This window comes from Oratosquilla oratoria, chromosome 37, assembly GCF_046742065.1.
Source record: "Oratosquilla oratoria isolate Oo_2021 chromosome 37, ASM4674206v1, whole genome shotgun sequence".
NCBI lineage: Eukaryota > Metazoa > Arthropoda > Malacostraca > Stomatopoda > Squillidae > Oratosquilla > Oratosquilla oratoria.
The window spans coordinates 17273028-17299766 of NC_134813.1; the positions used below are offsets into that span (position 1 = coordinate 17273028).

At 42.4% G+C, this 26739-nt stretch overlaps 1 protein-coding gene across 4 annotated transcripts; it reads left to right on the forward strand.

The window, feature by feature from the left end:
• The first annotated feature begins 108 nt into the window (after positions 1-108).
• LOC143019453 (DNA replication complex GINS protein SLD5-like) lies at positions 109-24802 on the forward strand. 4 transcript variants are annotated; one of them, XM_076175086.1, is made up of 6 exons: positions 109-195; positions 384-720; positions 5237-5383; positions 6038-6189; positions 22282-22408; positions 24527-24802. In XM_076175086.1, the coding sequence occupies exons 3-6, from the start codon at positions 5300-5302 to the stop codon at positions 24530-24532; spliced, it is 369 nt and encodes a 122-aa protein (XP_076031201.1). In that variant the 5' UTR covers positions 109-195; positions 384-720; positions 5237-5299; the 3' UTR covers positions 24533-24802. The 4 variants fall into 4 exon arrangements, with proteins under 4 accessions (XP_076031201.1, XP_076031203.1, XP_076031200.1 ...); XM_076175085.1 differs by lacking the exon at positions 109-195 and having other exon boundaries at positions 299-720; XM_076175087.1 differs by lacking the exon at positions 109-195 and having other exon boundaries at positions 299-592.
• The last annotated feature ends 1937 nt before the right edge of the window (positions 24803-26739 follow it).

The following is a 26739-nucleotide window of genomic DNA, read 5'->3' on the forward strand; positions in this document are numbered from 1 at the left end:
ATTACTAAAATGTTCGAAACACATAGGATATTGATTATTGAGACCAAAAATTGGCTTATTTATTATAGTTTTTATTTATTATTTTATTATGATTTTCACATCCGACCCAGATATGGACCAAAAGGTCTCCTGTCGGCATGCTCCGCCTTTGTAATTTTTAAACTGCAACCTAGGACATTGGGCCATGGTGACTAGGTAATTTAGGGCATGCCCATGGGATTAAAAGTGACTACAATTTTTTTTTTCATAATATAACTTTTATTCAATATCACAGCATAAATTGGACATATATTTATGGAAAGAAGTGAAAAAGTCACAGTTATTTGTACAAAATAGAAGCACAAAACAGCACAATCATTTACAAGTTGGGCTGTCCTCTGCAGAGGTTGTGGCTTATGCCACAAAGGAAGGCAGGGATGGTCTTCTTGCCTGTCTTGAGGTCAAGCACAAGGTTGTGGAGGCGGACCTGAAGTTCCTGGTACACCATCTTCCCACGCTTGGAAGGACGGATCCCACGCTCCTCCTGGAGCAGGACACCATTGACGGTGGCAGCCTCAGCCTGCAGGCACTCAATTAGCTTCCAGACAGTGAGGTTTGGTTGACCCACCAGTGGTGGTTTTTGCCAAAAACCGTACACAAATTTAAGAGCAAACTAGACACTGCGAGATACAAAGACAGGACACCACAAGTATAGCCCCCCTTCCCATAAGGCACAACTAGGTAAATATCGGTACACACACACTTCACAGCCTTCTGAAACATCTTTTTATTCTTTTCAAAATTCTCTAATAAACTCCTACCCCATCTGTTCTCCAGTTTGTCCCCTTCACCAACACTTAAACTTCTCTCTTCTTGTACCTCTCATATGCATCCCAAGTTCTACTTTGGAACCAGTCCACATACACTCACTTCTTATCTTCTACCCCTGCCTTTACCTCTTCAGAATTTGTGTTGAGCAAAACCACTAATGGTGGGACATGAGTTAGGTTCCTAGCCCATCTACAGATCCTCTTATATAATATTTTATCTCATAGGAAATGAATAAACAGTAACTTGATCACTTTAACTTATTTTGTTAACCATAAATAGCCATGTTATGAAAGAAATACAAAGAACAGTACTTAGTGTCTCTTTGTAATTACTCATAATGAATTATCATCTTTGTTGTCAAAGTCAGCAAAGCTCACAGTTGGTGACAGTTGCACTCATATTACATAAATTCATTCAATTACAAAACTGCATCATACACAATGAAACATTGGACATTTTACCTAATTGTGTAATCATGAGTTTCATGCATGATCACTATTGGGCAAGGGCTAATAGTAATTTCTTCTAGTTCAATTATGGTGGCTGCACAGACATGTAAAGTTCACAAGCATTGGTAAACTATATACACTGAATACACTGTCATTAGTTGTATAACAATTTGCATTTAGTTTATAATCAGCTTGCAAACACTTGTGAACTTATTGCATCCATTCTACCACCATATTGAAACAACTGGAAAGATTTATTGAAGGGCACCAACATACCTCCTCTCAAACAGCCTACTTCACCTTACATCAGTTCTCTTGGCCTCCCTCACCATGCATTTTGTTTCTACCCTTCTTATTCTGTACTTCTCGTATGCTTCCCCATTTTTTCTTTCCATCCATTCTTCATATTCTTTACCTCTTCATCCCATATATCATCTTCGAGCACTAGCATCTCCTTGAAGCATGCCCATCTTTCCTCTACTCCTCTTTCTGTTTCATATTTCACTACCTCACATGCTTCCCTCAACTTCACCATGTATTATTTCTTTCTCCTTGTTTAATTTGATCAACAACATCTAACTACCTTCTTCCCTTTTCTTCAATTTAACCACAGCTCTAGATTTCCCATGTAACAGATAATAATTGGATAGTCTACTGATTTCTCCCTGGAAAACATTTACATCCAGAACTCTTCATGTTCTCCTTATGGGCACCTTTACATGGTTCATTAGCACCCTCTTGACTCCCCTCCCCCCCACCACACTGGTGGGAGCTTGGTATCATTTTCTTTTCAGTACACATCTCAAACATCTCTCCATTAGAGTACCTTCTTGCTTCCTCATACCTCCTTACTACTCCATCTACCAGTTAATCTACTGTACCATTAAGGTCCCCCAACACTAATGCATACATTTCTCTAGACATGCTTTAAACTCTCACTTAAGTCACTCAAAAATGCTTCCCTCTCTTCATTTTTTCCACTCTCTGAACCATATTCATTCACAAATCCCCCATATCTTCTACTCCAGTCTCACCTTTGCCAGTATTATCCTCCATGACACCACACACTATTGCATCACTGATCAACAATGCCACTCCATCCCTCCTCCTGACCACTCTCAACACCCTCCCCACCTTGCTCCTAAACATGATTGAACCTTTTCCTTTCAGTTTAGTTTTACTTTGCACTTACTCATCCGTCTTTCTTTGCACAAACATGATACTAATATCTTCTCATTTACTCTTTCATCTGTATGGCATCTATGTGCATTTAATGACCCAATTCCTAGGATTATATGAATAAAATAGTTGTTGTTGTCGTTCCCTAGACTGTCTGTCCGAGCAGTCCCGTCTCCCCAAGGAAGGCCACAGCCGAAACAGGGTTTTCCCACAAATCCTTTATAGAGTGTATGTTGTGTTGTTTGCGTGCATGATTGTGTATAATGCAGTCTTCCATTATGTGTTGTATGGTATGGGGTGAAGTGTTACATCCTGGGCAGCTGTTCACAACACGGTCGTCCAGCCTCTTCTGGTAGCTTAGAAGTGCTGGGTGGTGACCGCATCGCAGTCTGGCCAAGTGGACTCTGTCCTTTCGTGGGAGAGAGGATTCAGAAGGGTGGATATCAGGGGGTCTGGCATGCAGCAGTGTGTTGTCTTTCAGTGTGTTAATGGAGCGGTGAGTGATATGATTATGAATATGTTTCCGGAGGCTGGTATTTGGTGGTTGTGGAGGAAGAGAAGAGAGTATCTGTGCGTAATAAAGGTCTTTGGGTGTAGTTTTAATGTTTCTTGGTGTGTGTGGGTGTTCTGCTATGTAGTGTAGCGGGTGTGATGTGTTTGTGGTGGCTGCAGCAAGTGTTTGTGTGCCTCTCATGTCGAGGTGGTCCTTGACTTTGAGGACTTTTGTTTCATGGTGTAAATGGTCTGTAGGTGATGTATTTGTGCAGCCTGTAATTGTTTTTAGGGCTTTGTTTTGTATGATTTGAAGGGTGTTGTGGTGTGTCTCACTGAGATTAGGAGCCCATGCAGGACTCGCATAATTCATCACTGAGCGTATGCATTGTTTGTATATTGTTATATTGGTTTCTTTGTTTTGTCCAAATGTTGTTCCAGTGATTGACTTAAGTGCGTTAAGTCTAGGTGTACATTTGTTTTTTATGTTTGTGAGGTGTTGTTTGAAAGACATGGATGTATCGTATGTTACACCAAGAATTTTCGGTGTGTTTGTGTGTGGTATTAGAGTGTTGTTGATGTAGAGATGAGGTATATATTTGTGTTCTTTTGTCCAGTTGGTGAGAAGTGTTGCTGTAGATTTGGTTGGAGCTATTTTGAGTCTGTTTGTGATGAACCATGTGTTGAGTGTGTCAAGGTCAGGCTGGATTATTTCTGCAGCTTTGTCTGTGTTACAATGTGTGCATGTGATTGTTATGTCGTCTGCGTAGGAAGAGATTTGTATTTCTGAGGTGTCTGGCGTGGGTAAGTCATGCATGTATAGATTAAATAATGTGGGGGATAGAACTGAGCCCTGTGGTACTCCGTTCTTAATGTTTCTGATGTGCGATGATTGGCCATTATATGACACATGAGCATTCCTGCCTGCCAGATAATTGGCCAGCCATCTTTTGGTGTTATTGTGCATGTCTGTGTTATATATTTTATTTGTTAGGTTGTGGCGGGGGATAGCATCAAAAGCTTTACTAATGTCCAATGTTATAAGAAGGGTTCTGTGGTGGGGCCTATCTGACAGAACAACATTTTGAAACACTTAACAGTACACCAATCACAAACATAAACAATGCTTTGCACGCTTTTAATACAATCATACAAAACGCAGACAAGAGATACATCCCTAGAGGCAACAGAAAATCACACAACCCCAACTTCACACCAGAAATCCAAGGCCTCATCAGACAACGTGACACACTTAAACACGATACCCCCACACCTATCCCTCAAAACATAGCAGACCAAATACAAACACTAAACACTGTGATTGCCAATAAAATACATGAACAAAAAACACAAAATTGGCAAAACTTTATCAATACACTTGATCACAAAACAAACACCAGCAAATTGTACAAAACACTCAACAGCATCACACTATCCAACACTAACACTACACGCTCTCACGCAGCAATAATCACAACAACAGATAATCTACCCTCAAACAGACAACAAGCAAACGCACTCATACGTCATTTTGCACAGACGAGCCATCTTACATCTCACCCTGACGACTGACGCACCATTCGACGTAAGAAAGACTTCCCCACAGACTCAGACTATACACCCTTCATAGACAGTCAGACAAAACTCATAATGCATAATCTCAAGCACTCATCTGCCTGTGGCCCTGATAACATAAGCAACATCCACCTAAAACACACGCACTCACAAACATTGCAAACTACAGCTATTCACACAACACTATACCCGACATCTGGAAGCATGGTAAAATAATCACCATTCCAAAACCGAACAAAGACCCAACAATCCCAACATCGCACCGCCCAATCACACTTCTCTGCACCCCCTCTAAAGTCATTGAACGCCTAATACTTAAACTTGTCACACCATATATTCCCCTTGCTGACTCACAACACGGTTTTAGGCCACTACACTCCACAAACACTCTTCTGACAAACCTCACACAAAGAATTTTAGATGAATAAAATAGTTAAGGAGATCTCTGGTCTCATACTTTATTCCAGTCACCCTCTATGGCACACGTGGGAATACAGTTTAATGTTTGTTCTGTGTATTCTCCATCTGACGAGTTAAACACCATATGAGGACGAAGCCTTTATTTGTACGACGTTTCGCTTATTACAGCTTTTTCCGTCCTCATATGGTGTTTAACTTGTCAGTCTTGTCGGCAACTGCCACTTTCTTGAAAATTCTCCATCTCATTGAGTTTAGAATGTTCCACTATTTTCATTTTCATGGAAGTTGCTGATTTCAATTGTAATTAACAGGCATGGAGAACAGAGTTGGTATCCCCCAATTTGGAACCTCATCATGGAGATTAAGTGGACTGCATGTTGGACCAATTGAAGCAGAGGACAAAAAATCTAGAGAAGTGTAAAAAGCATGACTTCAGAGTTGCAGTCCACAAGATAGAGGTAGTTTTGTCTATCAAAATAGAATTGTATGTATATGAAAAGGTTATTCATGAACTTATCCATTATTATTTTCCATGTTGATGCTTTCTGAAGCAATCACTGGGTTCCAATGATTATCTTATTGATCTTGTAGGAAACCTTGGTGCTGGTTCTTTGCATTGTGAGATCTGCTATTGTAAAATCATCAAATCCATCACCAGGATGTTACAAAAGTTCAAAACTAAACACAATCACTTATGCCCATGCCCCCTGGTGGCATACTAACTGATGAAAGGTATGGCTTAATTCACCTGATTGAAGAAAGCCATACAACATCAGGTTTGCTTCCATTGTTGAAATTACTGTCAACCCTATTATGTGCCTTCCTCAATCCTGTGAAAGCTAAAAAATACCATTAACTTTTGTAAAATACCTCTCACATACCTGTCTTACCACACACCCTTGATCTGTACACCCTCCTCCTTTCCTAAAGTAACACTGTTCTTTCCCAGTTGCTCCCTCTGTTCCCCTCCTAATCCTTCTTCTTTCCTTCATTACTGCACTCCCATCTGATGACCCCCTTCCCCTGCCAAAAGATAAGTAAAGTAGCAGGGATTGAAAGGAAAGTCACAAAATTTGATATATAAAATTTTTATGCAAAATTTTTATTTTCAGATTGATAGGATTCATTTCATAATATGCAGCTACTTGAGAACATGTTTACACAAGATTGAACAATACACACATTGTCTCCTTGAAAGAGAAGAGAAAATAACAGATGAATCTATGGCCACTATTTCCCCAGAGGAGTTGAGATATGCCAAAGAGTAAGTGGAATTGTCAATTGATATTACATAGAAAAGGTATATTTCATAACTGTTGACTATGTATATATATATATGTATATGCATATATATACATACATGTAAACATACATATACCAAAGGCTTTTTTCCCCCCTTATAAGAGAGGTAGCCAAAAAACAAAAGCATAAAAAACCACTCCCACCTATTCCATCCCTATCACACTCCACTCCCCTCCACCCTCTTCCCTCCCTCTTATCTTGGCACCTCCTGGATGATGGGTCATCCCTGCATCTTGTCCACTGCCCTGGGTCAGAAGCAGTGTCGCAAGACACAGCACATCCACAGCAAGGCCACTTCATTAAATCGGTGACCCCCCACTCTGTCCCTCACCCCCATCCCCCATCCATTCCACCTCATACATCACAACATCATCCATATACAACCATTCTCCATTCACTCCTATCTTCTGTCTTCTCCCGTCCTTCCTCAACAGACATTCCCCTCTTTCCCAAAGCCCCTTTTACCCCATTCATCCATCTCATCCTAGGTCGACCCCTCATGTTCATTCCTTCCACCTCTGCCTTCCACACCTCTTTTACTAGTCTTTCTTCACTCATTCTTTCCATGTGTCCAAACCATCCCAATACTCTTTCATCCACCCTGTCTCCCAACTCCCTTTCCACCCCCGTTCTCCTCCTCACCTCCTCATTTCTCACTCTGTCCAGCCTAGTAACCCCTATCATACTTCTCAGGCACCTCATCTGGAACAAATTGAACAGTGAAACAGTTAATGCCAGAAATATACACAAATTCAAAAGCAAACTAGATGTAGAGAGATACAAAAACGGGCCATAATGAGCATAGCTCCAGGCCCGTAAAATGCAACTGCCCCATACAGTGCTGTCGGTACAATCACTCCTTCATGCAGTCTCCTCTGAGCATCTATTCCCAAATGTCTATTTGTCATTACACTTTTTAATTTACCAAGTCATTTACTTGTTTCTCTCAATCTACATTGTACCTCCACCTCCACTCCTCCCTTTCCTACCACATTTGCACTCAAGTATCTAAAACTATCCATTTCCTCCAGTCTCTCTCCATTAATACTCACTTCCAGTCTGCTGCTACTTTCACTCCTTGTACATCTCATCACCTTACTTTTACCCACATTTATCTTCAACTTTCTTCTTTCACACACTTTCCCAAACTCTGTCACTAACTTCCTCAATCCCTCCTCTGATCCTGCTACAAGCACAGTGTCATCCACAAAGAACAGCTGGCTTATCTCCCACTTTTCTCCATTTTCTTTAACCATCTCCAATCCCTGACCCACCACCCTTGCATTTACCTCTCGCACCACCCCATCCATGTATAAATTGAACAGGCAAGGTGACAAAACACATCCCTGACAAAGTCCCACCTTTACTTCAAACCACTCACTCTCACCATTTCCTCTCAGGAAACTTCTTCCTGACAATGAACTTGAATTTAATAATAGTGACATGAGAGAACTTGGCAATCTGTTTGGTTTTAAAATTTTAACCACTGCTGCAGACAAAAAGTCCATGGAGCAATGGCACATGTGAACAATTTAATGCTATAATTGGTGATACAGTGCTAAAAGTGTTTGAGGATATGAAATGTGATATCAATGTAGCTTTGGCTTCGGTGGTATCAGCCCTTAATGCATTGGTAAATAATTCCAGGCTTTAGTCCAAACCAATTAGTATTTGGTTTCAATCCAGCAGTGCCATCTGTCACCAGTAGCTCCTTGCCCACTCCAGAGTCAGTTTCTGGCTCAGATATTGTGTGACAAAACTTGAATGCTCTGCACTTGGCTCAAAAGGAGTACCTCGGAAACTAATCTGGTGAAAGGATCAAGAGAGCCTTGCATCATAATGTGCATGCAACAGAGATAAGTGACCCCCACAATGGCAATGAGGTGTACTTTAAGCATAATGATGATCAGCAGTGGCATGGTCCAGGCATAGTTATTGGCAGGGATGGCAAACAGGTTCTGGTTCATCATGGGGGGGTGTTTGCATCCAAGCCCATATTTGCCAATCATCTAAACTTCCCCTGAGGTCTCAAACAGATTGTCCTCAGACTTGTGGTGTATCATCCATTGGCACTCGGGAGGCATTGAGGAATATAGAGGACATACGTATTCTGTATGAGGTGGGTGAGGATTCAGAGGAGTTTGTTTCTTCTGCATCAACATCTGAAAACACTAAGGAAGTAGATGATAGTGATGAGATACAGGAGGTACAACAAGGACAGAATGATATTGTAAGCAACTGAATTGCCAGAGAACTCTCAAAGAGAAACAAAACCATTTAAACTGCTAATGAGGCAAAGAATCCAAGGACAGAATGAAAAAACTTATGAGCACATGTCTGGAAGAATAGTGAGGAGAGGAGGTAAAGCTAAAGGAAAACATAAAAATTGGTTCAACTTCCAAAAGGATTCTGATGGGAGTGTAGAGTGTGGATTTTTCAGAAGTTGCAGAATTGGAAGTGGTCCCTGATGAGGTGGAGATGTTCGTGTTTTACTCAAATGAAAGAGTGATAAAAGCAAAGGAGCTAGAAGTACAAAACTGGCAAAAAAATTATGTTTAGAGGAGGTGGAGGACAGAGGACAGGAATTTATATCTGTGCAGTGGGTTATCACAGAAAAGGTGAAAGATGGAAGCCCTATAATCAAGGGGCTTTGAGGAGAACACATCTAGCTTTAGGAAGGACTCCCCAGCTTGATCTAAAGAATCTATATGATTGGCTCTGGCAATGGCTTCTGCGTTTCGTTAGGAGTATCACAGCCTGGATAGTCAGCTTACCTTCAAGGCAACTACATAGACCGAGAGATTTACTTGCATCCTCCCCCAGAATATTATAGTGGTCAGCTTTGGAGGCTGAAAAAGACAGTGTATGGTCTGTGTGATACAGCGAGAGCATGGTGCTTGCATGTCAAAAGTCAGCTACTGTCTGTGTCAGCTGAGATGTGTCCACTCAAACCATTCTTGTTTTCTTGGTATTATGGTGATGAACTTCATAGTATGTGTGTATATGTGGATGATTTTCTCTGGTTGGGCACTAGGTTGTGCTAGGAGGTTATTCAAGTACATAAGTGGGCACTACAGCCAAAGGTATAACAGTAGGCCAATGTAGCTATGCCAGTCTGTTCACACCACACTGAGTTTAGAATGTCTCAGGTCAGCAGCTAAGTCCAGTGAGCTGTTGGACAATGAGAAGAAAGAATTCAGTGCTCTGATTGGTCACCTGAGCTGGATAACTACACAAACGAGACCTGACATTGCCTTTGATGTGTGTGAACTGAGCAGACATTGTAAAAATGCCAGTGGCTGATGCTGTGAGACTCAGTAAGATTATCAACCGAGTTATGGATGACCATTTTTGCTTGCTGTTTTAAAATCTGTCAGCTGTAGAGGACTGTATAATTGAGTGCTTCTCAGACACTTCCTTTGGAAACCTATCTGATGGTGGCGCCCAGGGAGGATTTGTGATTATTCTCAAGGATGGGGAAGGAAGAAGATGTCTGATTTATTGGCTATTGAGGAAATTGCACCAAGTGGTGAAATCCACATTGTTTGCTGAGAGCCTGGTGCTTGTTGAGTGTGCTGAGGCTGCTTCCTATCTTGGACAGATTATCAGGGACATTGTCAAATGAAATGCCAAACCTTAGTTGTACACTGCTTGGTTGACAACAAGAGTTTGGTGGTGGCCTTGAATTCTTCTCATAGTGTGAAGGATTGTCGTCTTTGCATCGACATTACACTGCTGAAAGATATGTTGTTGCATGGTGAGATTAGTGTTGTTTCTTGGGTCGGAACCTCCAAGCAACTTGCCAATTTCCTTACTAAGAGGAGGGCCTCAGCCCAGTGTTTGCAAGTAGTCCTCTCTGGTCAATAGGTTTCCTTGGCCTATAAATACTTTGAAAAAAGAGAAAAGAGCGAGTATTGTTGGAGTGTTCGTTGTTGTCATTTGGCTAAGGGCAGCCTTATGAGATTTATGTGGTGCATTGAACAGACACTAGGTAGTAGTGTTTTTGAGTTACCATGTGGAGTGCTGGGTCCCCAGTATAAAGGAAGAGGTGAATGGGGCAAGTCTGGTCTAATACAAGCATTACAAAATAAAGCATTGGGGGTAAAAACAAGATATCCTAAAACCACCCCAGTACACCTGTACACAGAAGCCAAAATCTTCTGCACTAGATATATGAAAAGGATAAGTGTTACTTGGTTATGCCAACTGATAATTACTCCAAAACAAAGCTTAATATAACATTTTCCAAAATGTATGCATAACACATTCTGCAAAAGAAATATTATCAATATTACAAAGTTATTCCATTATTGTCACTATAAATACAGTTCACAAAATGGTGTTGTGACAATTGATAAGCATGCTATTGGAAGTTGCCAACAAATCAGTCAGAAGAAATGCCGTATGAGGACAGAGCCTTTATTAGGGGTCACACGAAGAATTGTCACCCCAGAACGCCTGCATGAAGAATCGTCACCCCATGAGATCCCACCTGAAGAACTGTCATCCCAGTACGCCAAATATCAACAGTGGAATAAAGATTAGGTTAGGTTGAATGAAGGATATGATTAGTGTCATCAACTTATACAAATGAAGAATCATAAACCTAGGATGGCCCACATGAAGAATTGTCACCCTAGGATAGCCCACATGAAGAATTGTCACCCTGTCGAAGTCTGGGGTGACAAATCTTCATGTGATCCTTTATTAGTACTTGATAAAGCTCTAACAAGTGAAACATAACTGAAAAAGTCTCCATCCTCATATAATGTTTCTTTTGATCAAATACACCAAACAACATATGATACCCCAATACACATATGCATACATATATATATCGTCGGCGGCGGCGGCACCCACTCGTGTCCGAGTATTGGGTTCTAGTCATTCGTCTCCTATCTTCGTTGATGTTTGTGTTTAGTATGACTTGCGAGGCCTAGTCGGTGGTGGAAGAGTCGCGGGCAGTGTTCGCAGGGGAGGACAGAGTTGTTCTCGTCGCTCTCTTCTCCTTCTTCTTGCCTCATCATTTTCCCTCCTCCTCTCCTCAAAGTCCTCGGTGCCTTGGCGTGTTGTACTCCTCCATACTGTCCGGTCCCTGGTAGTTTGTTCCCGCGAGGAAGGGTCGATGTTGGTCATTACCAGGGTGCACTTCAAGGGTTTTTTCTCCCTTACAAGGGAGGTAGCCAAACTCAAAGGCATAAATCCACTCCCACCCATTTTATCCCCACATACTCCACTCCCATTCACCACCCCTTCCTCCCACTTTTCTTGGCTCCTGGATGACAGGTCATCCCTACATCTCACCCACTGCCCAGGGTCAGAGGCAATGCAGCAAGACACAACACATCCATAAACCACTAATATTGCAAAGTTGCTCCATTATTGTTACCACATTCTCCCCCAGAAGCAAGATTTAAGTTGCAGAAAAGTGAGCTGGGGAACATTCACCAGACTAAGTTCAATCACTCGTCAAGGTCATGTAGCTCTGGAACAGAGTTCTTCAGATAAGCTATAGGTTGTCTTTCATATTTTGAGTATTAAAAGTTAGCTGTTAAGTATGGCAGGCAGAGTCTCATGTGCAATTGGGGATATTTTGGCTGCAAGTCACAAGTGTCTCATTTTTGTTGTTTCTGGGTAGTACTTCAGGTTCTACAGGTCCAGATGTGGGCATCTCTGGCTTTGAAAACACTACAGTGTCATCTTGGGCATCATATTCTCCAGTAGGAACAAATTGACAGAGGGAACAGTGGATGAACATCCATCAGGGAAAATGAATGTGAGCATGTCCAGAAGGGTAACTTCATCAACAAAAGGGTTGTACATGTTTTGATGCACCTGTTGTTTGTATAGTACCTTTTGATCAGGAATCATAAGCCAAGTGGGAGTGGATGCTCCATGGGTTGTTGTTGTTGTTGTTATTGTTCCCTAGTCTGTCTGACTGACCAGTCCCAATTCAGGAACACCTTTTCTGGAATGGAGTTTTCCCACAAATCCCTGATAGAGTATATATTGTGTTGTTGGCATACATGATTGTGTACAATGCAGTCTTCCATAATATGTTATATAGTATTGGGTGAAGTGTTTTATTCTGGACAGTTATATGATGCAGTTATCCAGCCTCTTCTGGTAACTTAGAAAAGCTGGATGGTGGCCTCACCACAGTCTGTCCTCTGTCCTCTTAGAGGAGAGGATTTAGGGCAGTGGTTCCCAACCGGTGTGCCGCGGCACCAAAGAGTGCCATAAGATCAACTGAGGGTGCCGCCAAAATTCAGGGCAAAAATCATTTTCGTATTACCGACTCTGTCATCCATTTTTGTTCATTAAAGCAGCATCAGTGTACAGATGAGTATTTTCATATTATCCAGGGACAAAATTATGCCACACTGATGTTAAATCAACAAAATAATGATAAACTAGAAATTATATTTTCTGATAAGGGTGCCGGGGACTTCTGAAAGGCTTGGCAAGGATGCCTCAAACCAGAAAAGGATGGGAACCACTGTTTTAGAGGGATGGATACCAGAGAGTCTGGCATGCAGCAATGTGTTGTCTTTCAGCTTGTTGAAACTGCTCCATGGATTGATTTTCTTAGGTAGCTGAACATCCACAAATGAGGTATACTATTGTCAACATGGAAAGTAGTAACTTCGTACAGTTCAGTGCATCAGTCAGAGCAAGCTCCTTCTCAGTGATTGGTAGATTCTGTGACTTAAGAGCCAGCATTACTGCTTTCCATATGATTCCATTGTATCTCTCAATGAGTCAATTTCCTTCTGGGTTATAGAGGTGTTAGATTAGTGACTGCTTCACTTGTGAAGAAACTTCTTCAGGTCTTTGACATGAAGACCATACCCTAATATGTGTGAATGTATGAAGGTGTGCCACAAATTTTAGATAACTGGCAGGGACACTGGATGACAGTGGATGTCATCTTGTCATGACAAAGAAATGCAGAAAGAAACTTAGAGCACTCATCCATAATAGTAAGCAGGCAGCAGTTCTTGCTGGATGATGGAACAGATCCCTTAATTCCATGCTTAGAATTTCAAAGAATATGTAGTTTTTATCAGTAGGTTGGTGTTTTGATGGTCATATCTGTAAGTGTGGCATGAGTTCACCACTTTTCTGATGTCCTCATTGAAGCAAGGTGTGTTTCAAACAGACAAATGGATAGAGCCACACTATTCCCTGATGACACAGACCATTATGCATGTCTGTCAGCCCATCATGGTGACTGAAGAGCACATGATGTAGAGTATCAGTAGGATTTGTGTGTAAAGTTGAACAAGAGCAACACTGATTGGTTTTAAGTTTGGTTTTGCTACATGCTATTCCAGGTACAGTAAGTCCTCATTATATGGTACATATGCATTCCTGAAAACCTTACTGCAAATAGAAATTACCGCATACTGAACCCATTATAACATGTAATAATAGGATATGGCAGATGTACCTTCTCCCTGCTCTTTATTCTTCAAAATATCGTATGTGAATTTTTCTTACCATAAATTGAAAAGAGGGTAGTAATTACCAAATACCATAACTGTGAATTTACCGGATAAAGAATTACCATATAAGGATGACTCACTGTATTTGAAAATGTACACCTCATGTAGCTCACCTGATACATTCACATTCACTTGTTTGGTATATACAGTCAGCACCCAGAGTGATGGCACAATATGTTTTTTGCTTCATGATGCTGCATAGACTGACAGAAAGCATTAATAAAAATATTTGTATTGTACTTATCTTACCTCTAATACTTTATTAGGTAGCCCTTCCTCTTCAGGCAACTCTGGAGATGTTTGGGTACAGGTAAAGCCAGGTTTTAGTGGAGAAATTGTTCCAGATTGCTCCAGATCTCCTGGAGGTGGAGGTGTCACGGCTCTGCAATCGGCACTTCATCAGGCACCTTCATGTTGATACGCACCCACTCAAACCATTCATGGATCAGTTTGGCAATGTTAGCTGGTGCACCATTCTGCATAAATATTTCACTTTTGCTGGATGTGAAACAGTTATCCAAGGGGTCAGCAAGAAGCTCAAGATAGCATTCTTTGTTCACTGTGATGTTCTTTGCCAACACCACTAATTCCCTAGTGCTTTGGGACCCAAATGACCCCAAGACCATGACATTACGTGGGTGAGTCCTGTTAATGTACTTTGGGAAGTAAGGATATGAGCCAGGACCAAGCATGACTACCCCTCAGTTGCCAGTCACTGTGAAGATGGCCTCATAAGACCACAAAATTGTCTTCTACTTCTCTAGATCCCAGACTAAATGTTTACAACAAAAATGTAGCCTTTTCTTCTTTTGCAATATGTATAAATGGGCTTCTTTTGTGGTGCACAGTACTTGAATTTGAGATCGTTATGGAGGCATTTATGAATTGTCAGCACTGAGATGTCCTGAAGGAGCCTCAAATTATTTTCCTTTAATTTTTTTGCACTGATGTGAGGCTTCTTGTCCACCTAAGGCTTCAACACTTTCAGAGTTCTTCCATAAGTAACATGAAGCCACCCTGACCTTTTCTTTTGAAATGGCCATTTTTCCCCTCCTCCTCTGCATGCTATGCAATGTTACAGCATTACAAAAGACGAGACTACAGCTTTGTTGTAAATATTTAACTTGTGATCTAGAGAATTGGAAGACAGTTTTGTGGTCTGATGAGGATGCCTCTTCAGTGACTGGCAACAAAGGAGGAAGGTCAGATTCCAATTCTTATATCCTGAATTATGCAAAGAGGACAGTAAAACACTTGGGTAGTGTCATGGTCTAGGGGTCACTTGGGTCCCACAACACTGGGGTTTTAGTAGTGTTACCAAGGGAAAAGGGGATAAGTGTGAGTGTAGTTGTTTCAGAGTGATCAGTTTATTGAATGTAGCTGGGAAAGCTTATGGGAGGGTTTTGATTGAAAGGATTAGGAGAGGAACGGTATGGGTTTAGAACAGGTATGGGTGGCGTGGCTGTTCAATTCATACATGTATAAGGTGGTGTGAGAGGTAAACACAAGGGTAATGGGCCAGGGATTGGAGATTGTTAAAGAAAAGGGAGGAAAATGGGAGATAAGCCAGTTGTTTGCTGACAACACCACACTTGTAACAGGATCAGAGGATGTATTAAGGAAGTTAGTGACAGTTAGAGAAGGTGTGGATAAAAGTAAGGTAATGAGATGTACAAGGGGAGAGGATGGCAGGAAATTAGAAATGAGTATTAAGGGAGAGAGACTGGAGGAAGTGGATAACTTTATATACTTGGGTGAAAATGTGGCAGGAAAGGGAGGAGTGGAGGTCAAGATAGAATGTAGATTGAGAGAAGCAAGTAAAAGCCTTGGGGTGTTAAAATTGTAATGAGAAATAGACATTTGGGCATGGATGCTAAGGAGATTGTATGAAAGAGTGATTGTGCTGACAGTATTGTATGGGCTAGAAACATGGAACATAAGAGAGGAAGAGAGAAAGTTTAAATGTGTTTGAGATGAAATGCCTGGAAAGTATGATAGGGGTTACTAGGCTAGATAGATTGAAAAAACAAGGGAGGAAAGCAGGGCTGGAAAGGGAGTTGGGAGATAGGGTTGATGAAAGAGTATTGATATGGTTTGGACACATGGAAAGAAAGAATTAAGAAATATTAGTAAAAGAAGCGTAGAAGGCTGAAGTGGATGGAGTGAACATGAGGGAGTGACCAAGGATGAGATGGATGGATGGGGTAAAAGGGGCATTGGGAAAGAGGCAGATGTCTGTTGAGGAAGAAAAGATGAAGACAAAAGATAGGAGTTAGTAGAGAATAGCTGTGTATGTATGATGCTGTGATGCGTGGAAGGGAGTGAGTGGGGGATAGGGAGTAGGTATGAATGAAACTCTGACACAGCCCAAAGAGATTTCTCCCCATCTTCTCTTTTTCTGCATGAGGGGACAGAGAGGAGGGGTCACCAATTAAATGAAGCAGCCTTGTTGTGGATGTGCTGTGTCTTGTGATACTGCATCTGACCCAGGGCATTGGGCGAGAGGCAGGGATAACCCATCATCCAGGAAGAGCCAAGAAAAGTGGGAGGGAGAAATGGTGAATGGGAGTGGAGTATGTGGAGATGAAATGGGTGAGATTGGATTTATTCTTTTTGACTTTGACTACCTCCCTTGTAAGGGGGGAAAAAGAGCCCTTGGGGGTGTGTATGTATATGTTTCGAATTATGGCAGATGTACCTTTTCCCTACTCTTTCCTCTTCAAAATATATATATCAAAGAAACTCACAGTGAACAAAGGATGCTATCTTGAACTTGTTCCTGACCACTTTGAGAACTATTTCACATCCTGCAAAAGTGAAATATTTATGCAGGATGGTACACCAACTTACACTGCCATACTAATCCATGAATGGTTTGAGAGGATAGATATTAACTACATCAAGGACTGGTCAGGTAATAATCCCGATCTAAACCCCCATAGAAAACCTCAGATCTGGAGATAACTGGAACCATCCATCTTTCAAAATCTGTTTTTACTTGTAACCAAACATCTCCAGAGCTGCCTGAAGAAGAAAGGACACCTAACAAAATGGGGACGTCCTAGGATGAGGTGGATGGATGGGGTGAAGGGGGCTTTGGGGAAGAGGGGAATATCTGTTGAGGAAGGACGGGAGAGGACAAAAGACGGGTGAATGGAGAATGGTTGTATATGGATGATGTTGTGATGCATGAGGTGGAATGAGCGGGGGGGATGGGGGGTGAGGTAGTATGTGTGAGCAAAATTTGACGCAGCCCGAAGGGATTTCTCCCCATCTTCTCCTTTTATGCATAGGGGGGGGGGGGGGGTCGCCAATTTAATGAAGTGGACTTGCTGTGGATGTGCTGTGTCTTGCGACACTGCTTCTGACCCAGGGCAGTGGACAAGGTGCAGGGATGACCCATCATCCAGGAGGTGCTAAGATAGGAGGGAGGGTGGAGGGGTGTTGAGTGTATTCAGGGATGGAATGGGTGGGAATAATTTAATGCCTTTTTCTTTTTGGCTACCTCCCTTGTAAGGGGGAAAAAGCCTTGGTATATGTATGTATATATATACATACATACATATACCAAGGCTTTTCCCCCTATAACATACAACTAATACCCCGTCTGGGGTATTGGCTGCATGTTATTGTGGCAAAGCAGCATGCAGTTGATACTTTAGGGTCTATATGGGGTGCACCTATGGACCAGAGCCACACATCAATTTGTCTGTGATAGAGGAAAACTCTGTGCATAGAGAAATGATGACACTTTTATACTACAACTATCCCTTAGTTATGCTGTCCCCCAACCCCTTGTTGCTGTCCTGTACCATTTCTCTGAATATTCATTTCCTGATTTTGTCAACCCTGTGGTGGGGGAAGAGAATGCCACCACCAAGTCTTTCCACTTGAGTCGTAAAAGGCGACGAAAAACGGGACGGGGATGGGATTAGGAGTCCTACTACCTGTAGCCCCATAAGGGGACATTCCTAAAAAAAGAAGAAAATGCACAAGAGGGTCTGGGAGTTTTCCAACCAGTACCCCAAGGTTTGGGTCTTTTAATGTGCGTGGATGTGGTACAGATAAGAGTAAAAGGGAAGAGATAGGCAGTATGTTTGTGAGCAGAAAGATGGATGTGCTGGCTTTGAGTAAAACTAAAATGAATGGAAAGGGCAACTGTGAGTTTGGGAGTGTAGCTGGGAGGTACTCAGGAGTGAAGAGGGGAGGAGGGAGAGAAGGAGTGGCTATACTAGTAAGTGAAGAGATAAGTAAGCGGGTAGTGGAGTGGAAAGAGGTTTCATCAAGGTTGATGTGGATGAAGGTGAAGCTGGGGAGGGAGACGTGGGTTTTTGTAAGTGCATATGGACCTGGTAGTGAGAAGAGCATAGAGGAAAGGGAGGCTTTTTGGGTGTATATAATTAAGTGCATAGAGGGATTAGGGAGAAATGTCAATGTAGTTGTATTGGGAGACTTTAATGCTAGGGTGATGAGTGAGGAAAATGGAGGAGAAATAGGGAAGGATGAAGTGAAAGCAGCTGTTAAGATGATGAGAGCAGGTAAGGCACCTGGTCTGGATGGATGCCATGCAGAATGTCTGAAGAAAGGAGGTACAGTTATGGTGGACTGGTTGGTGAGGTTATTTAATGTTTGTTTAAGAGAGGGTAGAGTGCTGGAGGAGTGCCTGTATAGTTCCGCTTTACAAGGGAAAGGGGGACAAGTGTGAGTGTAGTAGTTTCAGAGGGATCAGCTTGTTGAGTGTAGTTGGGAAGGCTTATGGGAGGATCTTGATTGAGAGGATTAGGAGAGGAACAGAGGGAGTAATTGGTGAGGAACAGTGTGGGTTTAGGACAGGTAGGGGTTGTGTAGATCAGATTTTTGTGGTAAGACAGATATGTGAGAAAGCTATAGGAAAAGGTAAGGATGTTTTTTGGGCTTTTATGGATCTGGAAAAGGCTTATGGCAGGGTAGACAGGAAGGCACTGTGGGAGGTACTGCAGATATATGGGATAGGAGGAAAGCTGTTAAGAGCAGTCAAAAGTTTTTATGAGAGTAGTAGAGCTTGTGTTAGGATTAGAAATGGAGAGAGTGAATGGTTTGAGGTAAAGGTGGGACTTCGTCAGGGATGTGTTATGTTGCCCTGGCTGTTCAATCTTTACATGGATGGGGTGGTGCAAGAGGTGAATGCAAGGGTATTGGGTCAGGTGTTGGAGATGATTAAAGAAAATGGAGAAAAGTGGGAGGTGAGCCAATTGTTGTTTGCGGACGACACTGCACTTGTAGCAGGATCAGAGGAGGGATTGAGGAAGTTAGTGACAGAGTTTGAGAAGGTGTGTGAAAGAAGGAAGCTGAAGATAGATGTGGGTAAAAGTAAGGTGATGAGATGTACAAGGGGAGAGAGTGACAGCAGGCTAGAAGTAAGCATTAACCACTTCCATACGGTGACACCTACGTAGGCGTCATGAGGAGCAAGTGGGTACGCGATGATGCCGACGTCGGCGTCTTGATTATATTTATTGTAGTCATACGTACGTAACCTCCATTCTCTCTAAACTGGCTTCATCATATTTTCTATGGTTATCAAAATTCTTGGGTGAAAGAGAATGAATGATTGAGCACTGACTTTATTTTTTATAACGCGATTATTATGACGCAACATTGCACATCTGGCAACTAATGCTGCCAGACGTGTGATGTGCCCCGGAGTGAAGTGGTTAAGGGTGAAACACTGGAGGAAGTGGATAGTTTTAGATACTTGGGTGTGAATGTGGCAGGAAAGGGAGGAGTGGGGGTGGAGGTAGAATGTAGATTGAGAGAAGCGAGTAAATGCCTTGGTGGATTGAAAAGTGTAATGAGAAATAGACATCTGGGAATGGATGTTAAGAGGAGGTTATATGAAGGAGTGATTGTGCCAACAGCATCGTATGGGGCAGAAACATGGAACATGAGAGAGGAAGAGAGAAGGAGTTTGAATGTGTTTGAGATGAAATGTCTGAGAAGTATGATAGGGGTTACTAGGCTGGATAGAGTGAGAAATGAGGAGGAGAACAGGGGTGGAAAGGGAACTGGGAGATAGGGTTAGGATGGTTTGGACACATGGAAAGAATGAGTGAAGAAAGATTAGTAAAAGAAGTGTGGAAGGAGTGAATATGAGGGGGCATCCTAGGATGAGATGGATGGATGGGGTGAAAGGGGCATTACAAAAGAAACGAATGTATGTGGAGGAAGTACGGTAGAGGACAGCTGATAGGGGTGAATGGAGAAGGGTTGTGTATATATGATGCTGTGATGCATGAGGGGGAGTGGGTGGGGGATGGGGGGTGAGGAAGTATGTATGAGAAAAATTTTGACGCAGCCCGAAGGGATTTCTCCCTGTCTTCTCCTTTTATGCAATGGGGGGACGGAGAGGGGGGGGTCCCCGAATTTATGAAGCAGCCTTGTTCTGGATGTGCTGCATCTTGCAACACTGCTTCTGACCCAGGGCAGTGGACAAGGTGCAGGGATGACCCATCATCCAGGAGGTGCTAAGATAAGAGGGAGGGTGGAGGGGTGTGGAGTGTATTCAGGGATAGAATGGGTGGAAATTATTTTATGCCTTTTCCTTTTTGGCTACCTCCCTTGGAAGGGGGAAAAAGCCTTGGTATATGTATGTATATAATTTGGGGGTGGGGCTATGCTGCATCATGAAGCAAGAGACATATAGTACCATCACTTTGTATATCGTAATTTTACTTTCACCCACTCAGTTGAAACTTTCTTTTCTCACACACCCAAAGACTTGCTCATTTTAACAGGAATAGGGGTAGACCAGAGGTCTGCAGATCAGGGTTCATTATCTCTACTGTTGTTGCTACACTGCCTCAGCACTCAGGCTCCGCTGTGGAGGCACTCTGTCTTGCTGCATTACTTCTGACACAGGCAGTGGACAGGGGCCAGGAATGGCCTTTCATTCACATGGAGCTAAGATAAGAGGGGTAAAGGGTGGATGCATGCCTTTGCTAGCTATCTCCTATATAAGGGGAAGAAGCCTTTTGGTATATAGGTACATACATACATATACCAAGGCTTTTTCCCCCTTACAAGGGGGTTAGCCAAAAAGAAAAAGGCATAAAATCATTCCCACCCATTCCATCCCTGAATACACTCCACACCCCTCCACCCTCCCTCTTATCTTAGCACCTCCTGAAAGACGAGTCATCCCTGCACCTTGTCCACTGCCCTGGGTCAGAAGCAGTGTCGCAAGACACAGCACATCCACAGCAAGGCCACTTCATTAAATCGGTGACCCCCCCCTCTCCGTCCCCCCATTGCATAAAATGAGAGGACGGGGAGAAATCCCTTCGGGCTGCGGCAAATTTTGCTCACACATACTACCTCACCCCCCATCATGCAATCACAACATCATCCATATACAACCATTCTCCATTCACCCCTGTCTTCTGTCCTCTCCCGTCCTTCCTCAACAGACATTCCCCTCTTCCCCAAAGCCCCCTTCACCCCATCCATCCACCTCATCCTAGGACGTCCCCTCATGTTCACTCCCTCCACATCTGCCTTCCACACCTCTTTTACTAGTCTTTCTTCACACAATCTTTCCATGTGTCCAAACCATCCTAATATTCTTTCATCAACCCTATCTCCCAGCTCCTTTTCCACCCCTGTTCTCCTCCTCACCTCCTCATTTCTCACTCTATCTAGCCTAGTAACCCCCATCATACTTCTCAGACACCTCATCTCAAACACATTCAAACTCCTTCTCTCTTCTTCTCTTATGTTCCATGTTTCTGCCCCATACAGTGCTGTTGGCACAATCACTCCTTCATACAGTCTCCTCTTAGCATCCATTCCCAAATGTCTATTCCTCATTACACTCTTTAATCCACCAAGGCATTTACTCGCTTCTCTCAATCTATATTCTACCTCCACTTTCACTCCACCTTTCCCTGCCACATTTGCACCCAAGTATCTAAAACTATCCACTTCCTCCAGTCGCTCTCCCTTAATGCTCACTTCCAGTCTACTGCCACTTTCACCCCTTGTACATCTCATCACCTTACTTTTACCCACATTTATCTTTACCTTTCTTCTATCACATACTCTCCCAAACTCTGCCACCAACTTCCTCAATCCCTCCTCCAATCCCGCCACAAGCGCAGTGTCGTCCGCTAACAACAGCTGACTCACCTCCCACTTTTCTCTATTTTCTTTAACCATCTCCAATCCCCTGCCCACCCCATCCATGTATAAGTTGAACAGCCAGGTATATAGGTAGATTAAGAAAAAATTACCACTGCTGTACAAGTATGTCAGGATTAGATGATCAACTGTATTTCTTTTTATGTTATCAGGTATGCTGGTAGCCTGGAGTCCCATTTCCAGACATTGGTTTTCATTTTCTTTAACCATCTCCAATCCCCTGCCCACTACCCTTGCATTTACCTCTCGCACCACCCCATCCATGTATAAGTTGAACAGCCAGGTATATAGGTAGATTAAGAAAAAATTACCACTGCTGTACAAGTATGTCAGGATTAGATGATCAACTGTATTTCTTTTTATGTTATCAGGTATGCTGCTAGCCTGGAGTCCCATTTCCAGACGTTGGTTTTACAACATGTGCTAGACAAGATCCAAGCATTTGATGCCACAAAAATGGGAGTGAAATCTAATTTGGATGCATACCTTTTCCTCAAGGTGAAACAAGATAGTTCAGGAGTTTTAGTAGAAAATGTATCTGGCGAAGGAATGTATTGCTTGTTTGGTATTTGAGTAGACAACATTGCATGAGGTTTATTTATTGACATTTTGTTCTAACCATGATTTATATCTTAATCTTCCCAAATGGCTTAATATTATTACTGTGTTTTCTCCCTAATATCTTGAGAACTAAAAGAAGGGGTGAGGATCATTATCATATCTTATTGTGCCATAACCATATCCACTCTAGGGCAGTGTTATTTGCTTCGTTATGGTCTGGATCAGAGGAGTGAGGATCCAATTGACATTCCTGAAGAATGTGGCTCATTGTCTATTACTCCATATGGATATTTAGTCATGTTTCCCCATTTGTGGAGGTTACCTTTAGTTTTGCCCTTACCCTGTTTACCCAGTCTTTCCTGCTTTCCTGGTTTGATCCACAGGGTAGGGTTTCATCTTGGATTGGCAGAGCCTCATTGTGTTACCCTCTTTCAGACTGCTAGCATTTCAGCCTGCATGAAGCAGCTCAGATTTGTTCTAGTGCCTCTATGCTTATAAAACTTTTGCAGGACTTTGTCTTAGCCTCGCTTCTTGATGTCTGTAGAATGAGTGCCTGGGGTTGTTCAGTTGCAAATGCTATTCGATCTTTGAGATTGTTTCACATCAGATGTGTGGTAGTGGGATAGCTGTTAGTTTATAAAGAGCAGGCAAGGGCATTGATTTTAGGCTGCCAGTTGTTATCCAACATGACATGAGCTCTGGGTCTACTTTGTGGGCTTGGCATGCCCTTATCCTCATAGGGGAACAGTACTCTATAATGGAGTAGCACAATGTTAGAGTTGCTTGTCTCAGGGTTTTTGGGGAAGCTCCCCAGTTAGTGGTGGCAAGTCTTTTTTTTTTTCAAAATTTTTGTTGGGACTGGTTTAAGTGAACAATCGGTTGATCTGTTGCCCCTGCTTTGTTGTAGAAGACCCACAGCCTTCAGATTCAGGGTCCACAAGTTACTCAGGGAAGATATGTTGATGTCTAGGGATTGTAATTGGGGGGGCATTGTAGAAAAAGCTGTTCTATATCCTTGGTGTGATGGTTTCATATGAGGCATTTCGAATCCTTGGCTAGGCCTATTCTTTGTTGACACTGTTTCAGTACTGGATTGTGTCTAGGACACATTTGTGCCATTGTGGTTTTAGCTAGATGTTTGAGGTATTTTTTCTGTACAGCTTATTTCTCAGGGTTCTTTGTGAAATATTGACTTTGGTAAGGATCTGTTCAGTGATCTCCATATGAATGTTTTGTGTGATACGGGCAGTAGGTTGTTAGTCATAATATACAGATTTCCTGTACTGTACTTCTGATATTATTTCTCCGATGGGTTTAAAGAGTACATTAAGGCAATAAATGTTACTATAGTTACTGTATGTAGATGTTTTCTTTCATTATTCATGGCTGCATTATAACAAATAGTCTATATATCTATATACAGTGAGTCCTCCTTATATGGTAATTCTTTATCCGGTAAATTCACAGTTACAGTATTTGGTAATTACTACCCTCAATTCTATTTACGGTAAGAAAAATTCACAGATACGGTATCCGCTAGATATTTTGAAGAGGAAAGAGCAGGGAGAAGGTACATCTGCCATATCCTATTATTACATGTTATAATGGGTTCGGTATACGGTAATTTCAATTTGCGGTAAGGTTTTCAGGAACGCATATGTACTGTATGACGAGGACTTACCGTGCCAAGGGCTTCTTCCCCTCGTACAAGAGAGTCAAAGGCATGCCCCTACTCCCACCCATTCCACTCCCAAGTCAAAGGGATGCATCCATTCCGCTCCCATCCATCACCCTTGTTTCCTTCTCATCTTAGATCTTCATGGGCTAGAAATCATCCCTGTGTCTTGCACACTGCAAGATACACTAATACATACATACATACATATACCAAAGGCTTTTTCCCCCTACACGCGGGGTAGCCAGAAAGAAAAAGGCATAGAAACCTCTCCTACCCATTCCATTTCCTATATATTCCACTCCCCTCCACCCTCCTCCCTCCCTTTTATCTTGGCACCTCCTAATAGTAAATAATAAAAATTATTTTTCTTTTCACAGAGATGAAGAAGTGGATTTAGAAGAAGGCAACCAGCACCTAATTCAATATAATCCCATAAGTCATTTGCTGCAGAATGGGAGTGTTGCATTGATTTAGGTTATAGATTTTAATTTTAGAAGTAAAGTATTACAGACCAGTGTCTTGTTATAAAATGAATTGTATTTGTTCATAAGTATGTCATAGGGCTGTGCGTCTTTCAGATTGTAATGTCATGATACGGTGTTGCTATTGTTTCTAAGGAAAGTAAAATTTAAAAAGATGAAAATGTAATATATTTAATTAAAAATTTGTTTCTGTTTTTTATTATCTCTATCCTTGTCTGTATGAAATGGGTGGGAGTGAAATTATGCCATGTGACTTCTTTTCCTCCCTGGTACAGGAGTAAGCCCTTGGTATGTGTATGTATACAATGGGGTAGGAGTATGACAAAAGTTTGAAAAATAGGAGAAAAAAAATTGAAAGAAATTAACCTCTTCACTCCGGGGCACATCGCACGTCTGGCAGGATTAGCTGCCCGACGTGCGATGTTGCGTCATAATAATCGCATTATAAAAAATAAAGTCAGTGCTCAATCGTTCGTTCTCTTTCACCCGTGTATTTTGATAACCATAGAAAATATGATGAAGCCAGTTTAGAGAGAATGGAGGTTATGTAGGTACGACTACAATAAATATAATCAAGATGCCGACGTTGGCATCATCGAGTACCCACTTGCTCCTCATGCCGCCTACGTAGGCGTCACCATATGGAAGTGGTTAAAAGAATGAGGGAGGTTGAGTCCAGCAGAGGAAAGGGTAAAAGGTGCAGATGGACAGATGTTAATGGAAGTGAAGGCAGTGAGGGAAAGGTGGTTAGAGTATTTCAGAGAGTAGCTGAGTGTGGAGGAGGATAGAGAAGGATTGTGGCAGTGAGAGCTACTAAGCAAATTACTTATTGATTGATTTGGTTTAACATCACAAACCCCTCCTATCAGGAGGCTAGAATGGTGCCCTTTACAGAGGACTTGCAAAGTATTGCAAAGGAGGAGCATGCTGACAGAAGACCTTTTGGTCCACACTAGGTCGGATGCAATAAAAAATTATAATAATGATACACACATATACGTATACCAAAGGCTTTTTCCCCCTTACATGGGGGGTAGCCAAAAAGAAAAAGGCATAGAAAACACTCCCACCCTTTTCATTTCCCATATATTCCACTCCCCGCCACCCACCTCCCTCCCTCCTATCTTGGCACCTCCTGGATGACGGGTCATCCCTGCATCCTGTCCACTGCCCTGGGTCAGAAGCAGTGTCGCAAGACACAGCACATCCACAGCAAGGCCGCTTCATACATTTGGCGACCCCCCCTCTCCGTCCCCATATGCAGAAAAGGAGAAGACAGGGAGAAATCCCTTCAGGCTGCGTCAATTTTTTCTCGTACATACTTCCTCACCCCCATCCCCCACCCACTCCCCCTCATGCATCACAGCCTCATCTATACACAACCCTTCTCCATTCACCCCTGTCTTCTGTCATCTCCCGTCCTTCCTCTACAGATATTCCTCTCTTTTGTAAAGCCCCTTTCACCCCATCCATCCATCTCATCCTAGGATGCCCCCTCATATTCACTCCTTCCACCTCTGCCTTCCACACTTCTTTTACTAATCTTTCTTCACTCATTCTTTCCATGTGTCCAAACTATCCCAATACTCTTTCATCAACCCTATCTCCCAGCTCCCTTTCCACCCCTGTTCTCCTCCTCACCTCCTCATTTCTCACTCTATCTAGCCTAGTAACCCCTATCATACTTCTCAGACATTTCATCTCAAACACATTCAAACTCCTCTCTTCCTCTCTCATGTTCCATGTTTCTGCCCCGTATATTGCTGTTGGCACAATCACTCCTTCATATAACCTCCTCTTAGCATCCATTCCCAGATGTCTATTTCTCATTACACTTTTTAATCCACCAAGGCATTTACTCACTTCTCTCAATCTACATTCTACCTCCACCCCCACTCCTCCCTTTCCTGTCACATTCGCACCCAAGTATTTAAAACTATCCACTTCCTCCAGTTTCTCACCCTTAATGCTCACTTCCAGCCTACTGTCACTCTCTCCCCTTGTACATCTCATCACCTTACTTTTGCCCACATTTATCTTCAGCTTCCTTCTTTCACACACCTTCTCAAACTCTGTCACTAACTTCCTCAATCCCTCCTCTGATCCTG

Bases quoted from the DNA above. Each gene is read 5' to 3' on its own strand.
- LOC143019453 (XM_076175086.1), top strand. From the start codon at position 5,300: ATGTTGGACCAATTGAAGCAGAGGACAAAAAATCTAGAGAAGTGTAAA. The intron at 5,384-6,037 runs GTAGTTTTGTCT...TTTTATTTTCAG, and splicing joins TTGCAGTCCACAAGATAGAG to ATTGATAGGATTCATTTCAT. The intron at 6,190-22,281 runs GTAAGTGGAATT...TTATGTTATCAG, and splicing joins GAGTTGAGATATGCCAAAGA to GTATGCTGCTAGCCTGGAGT.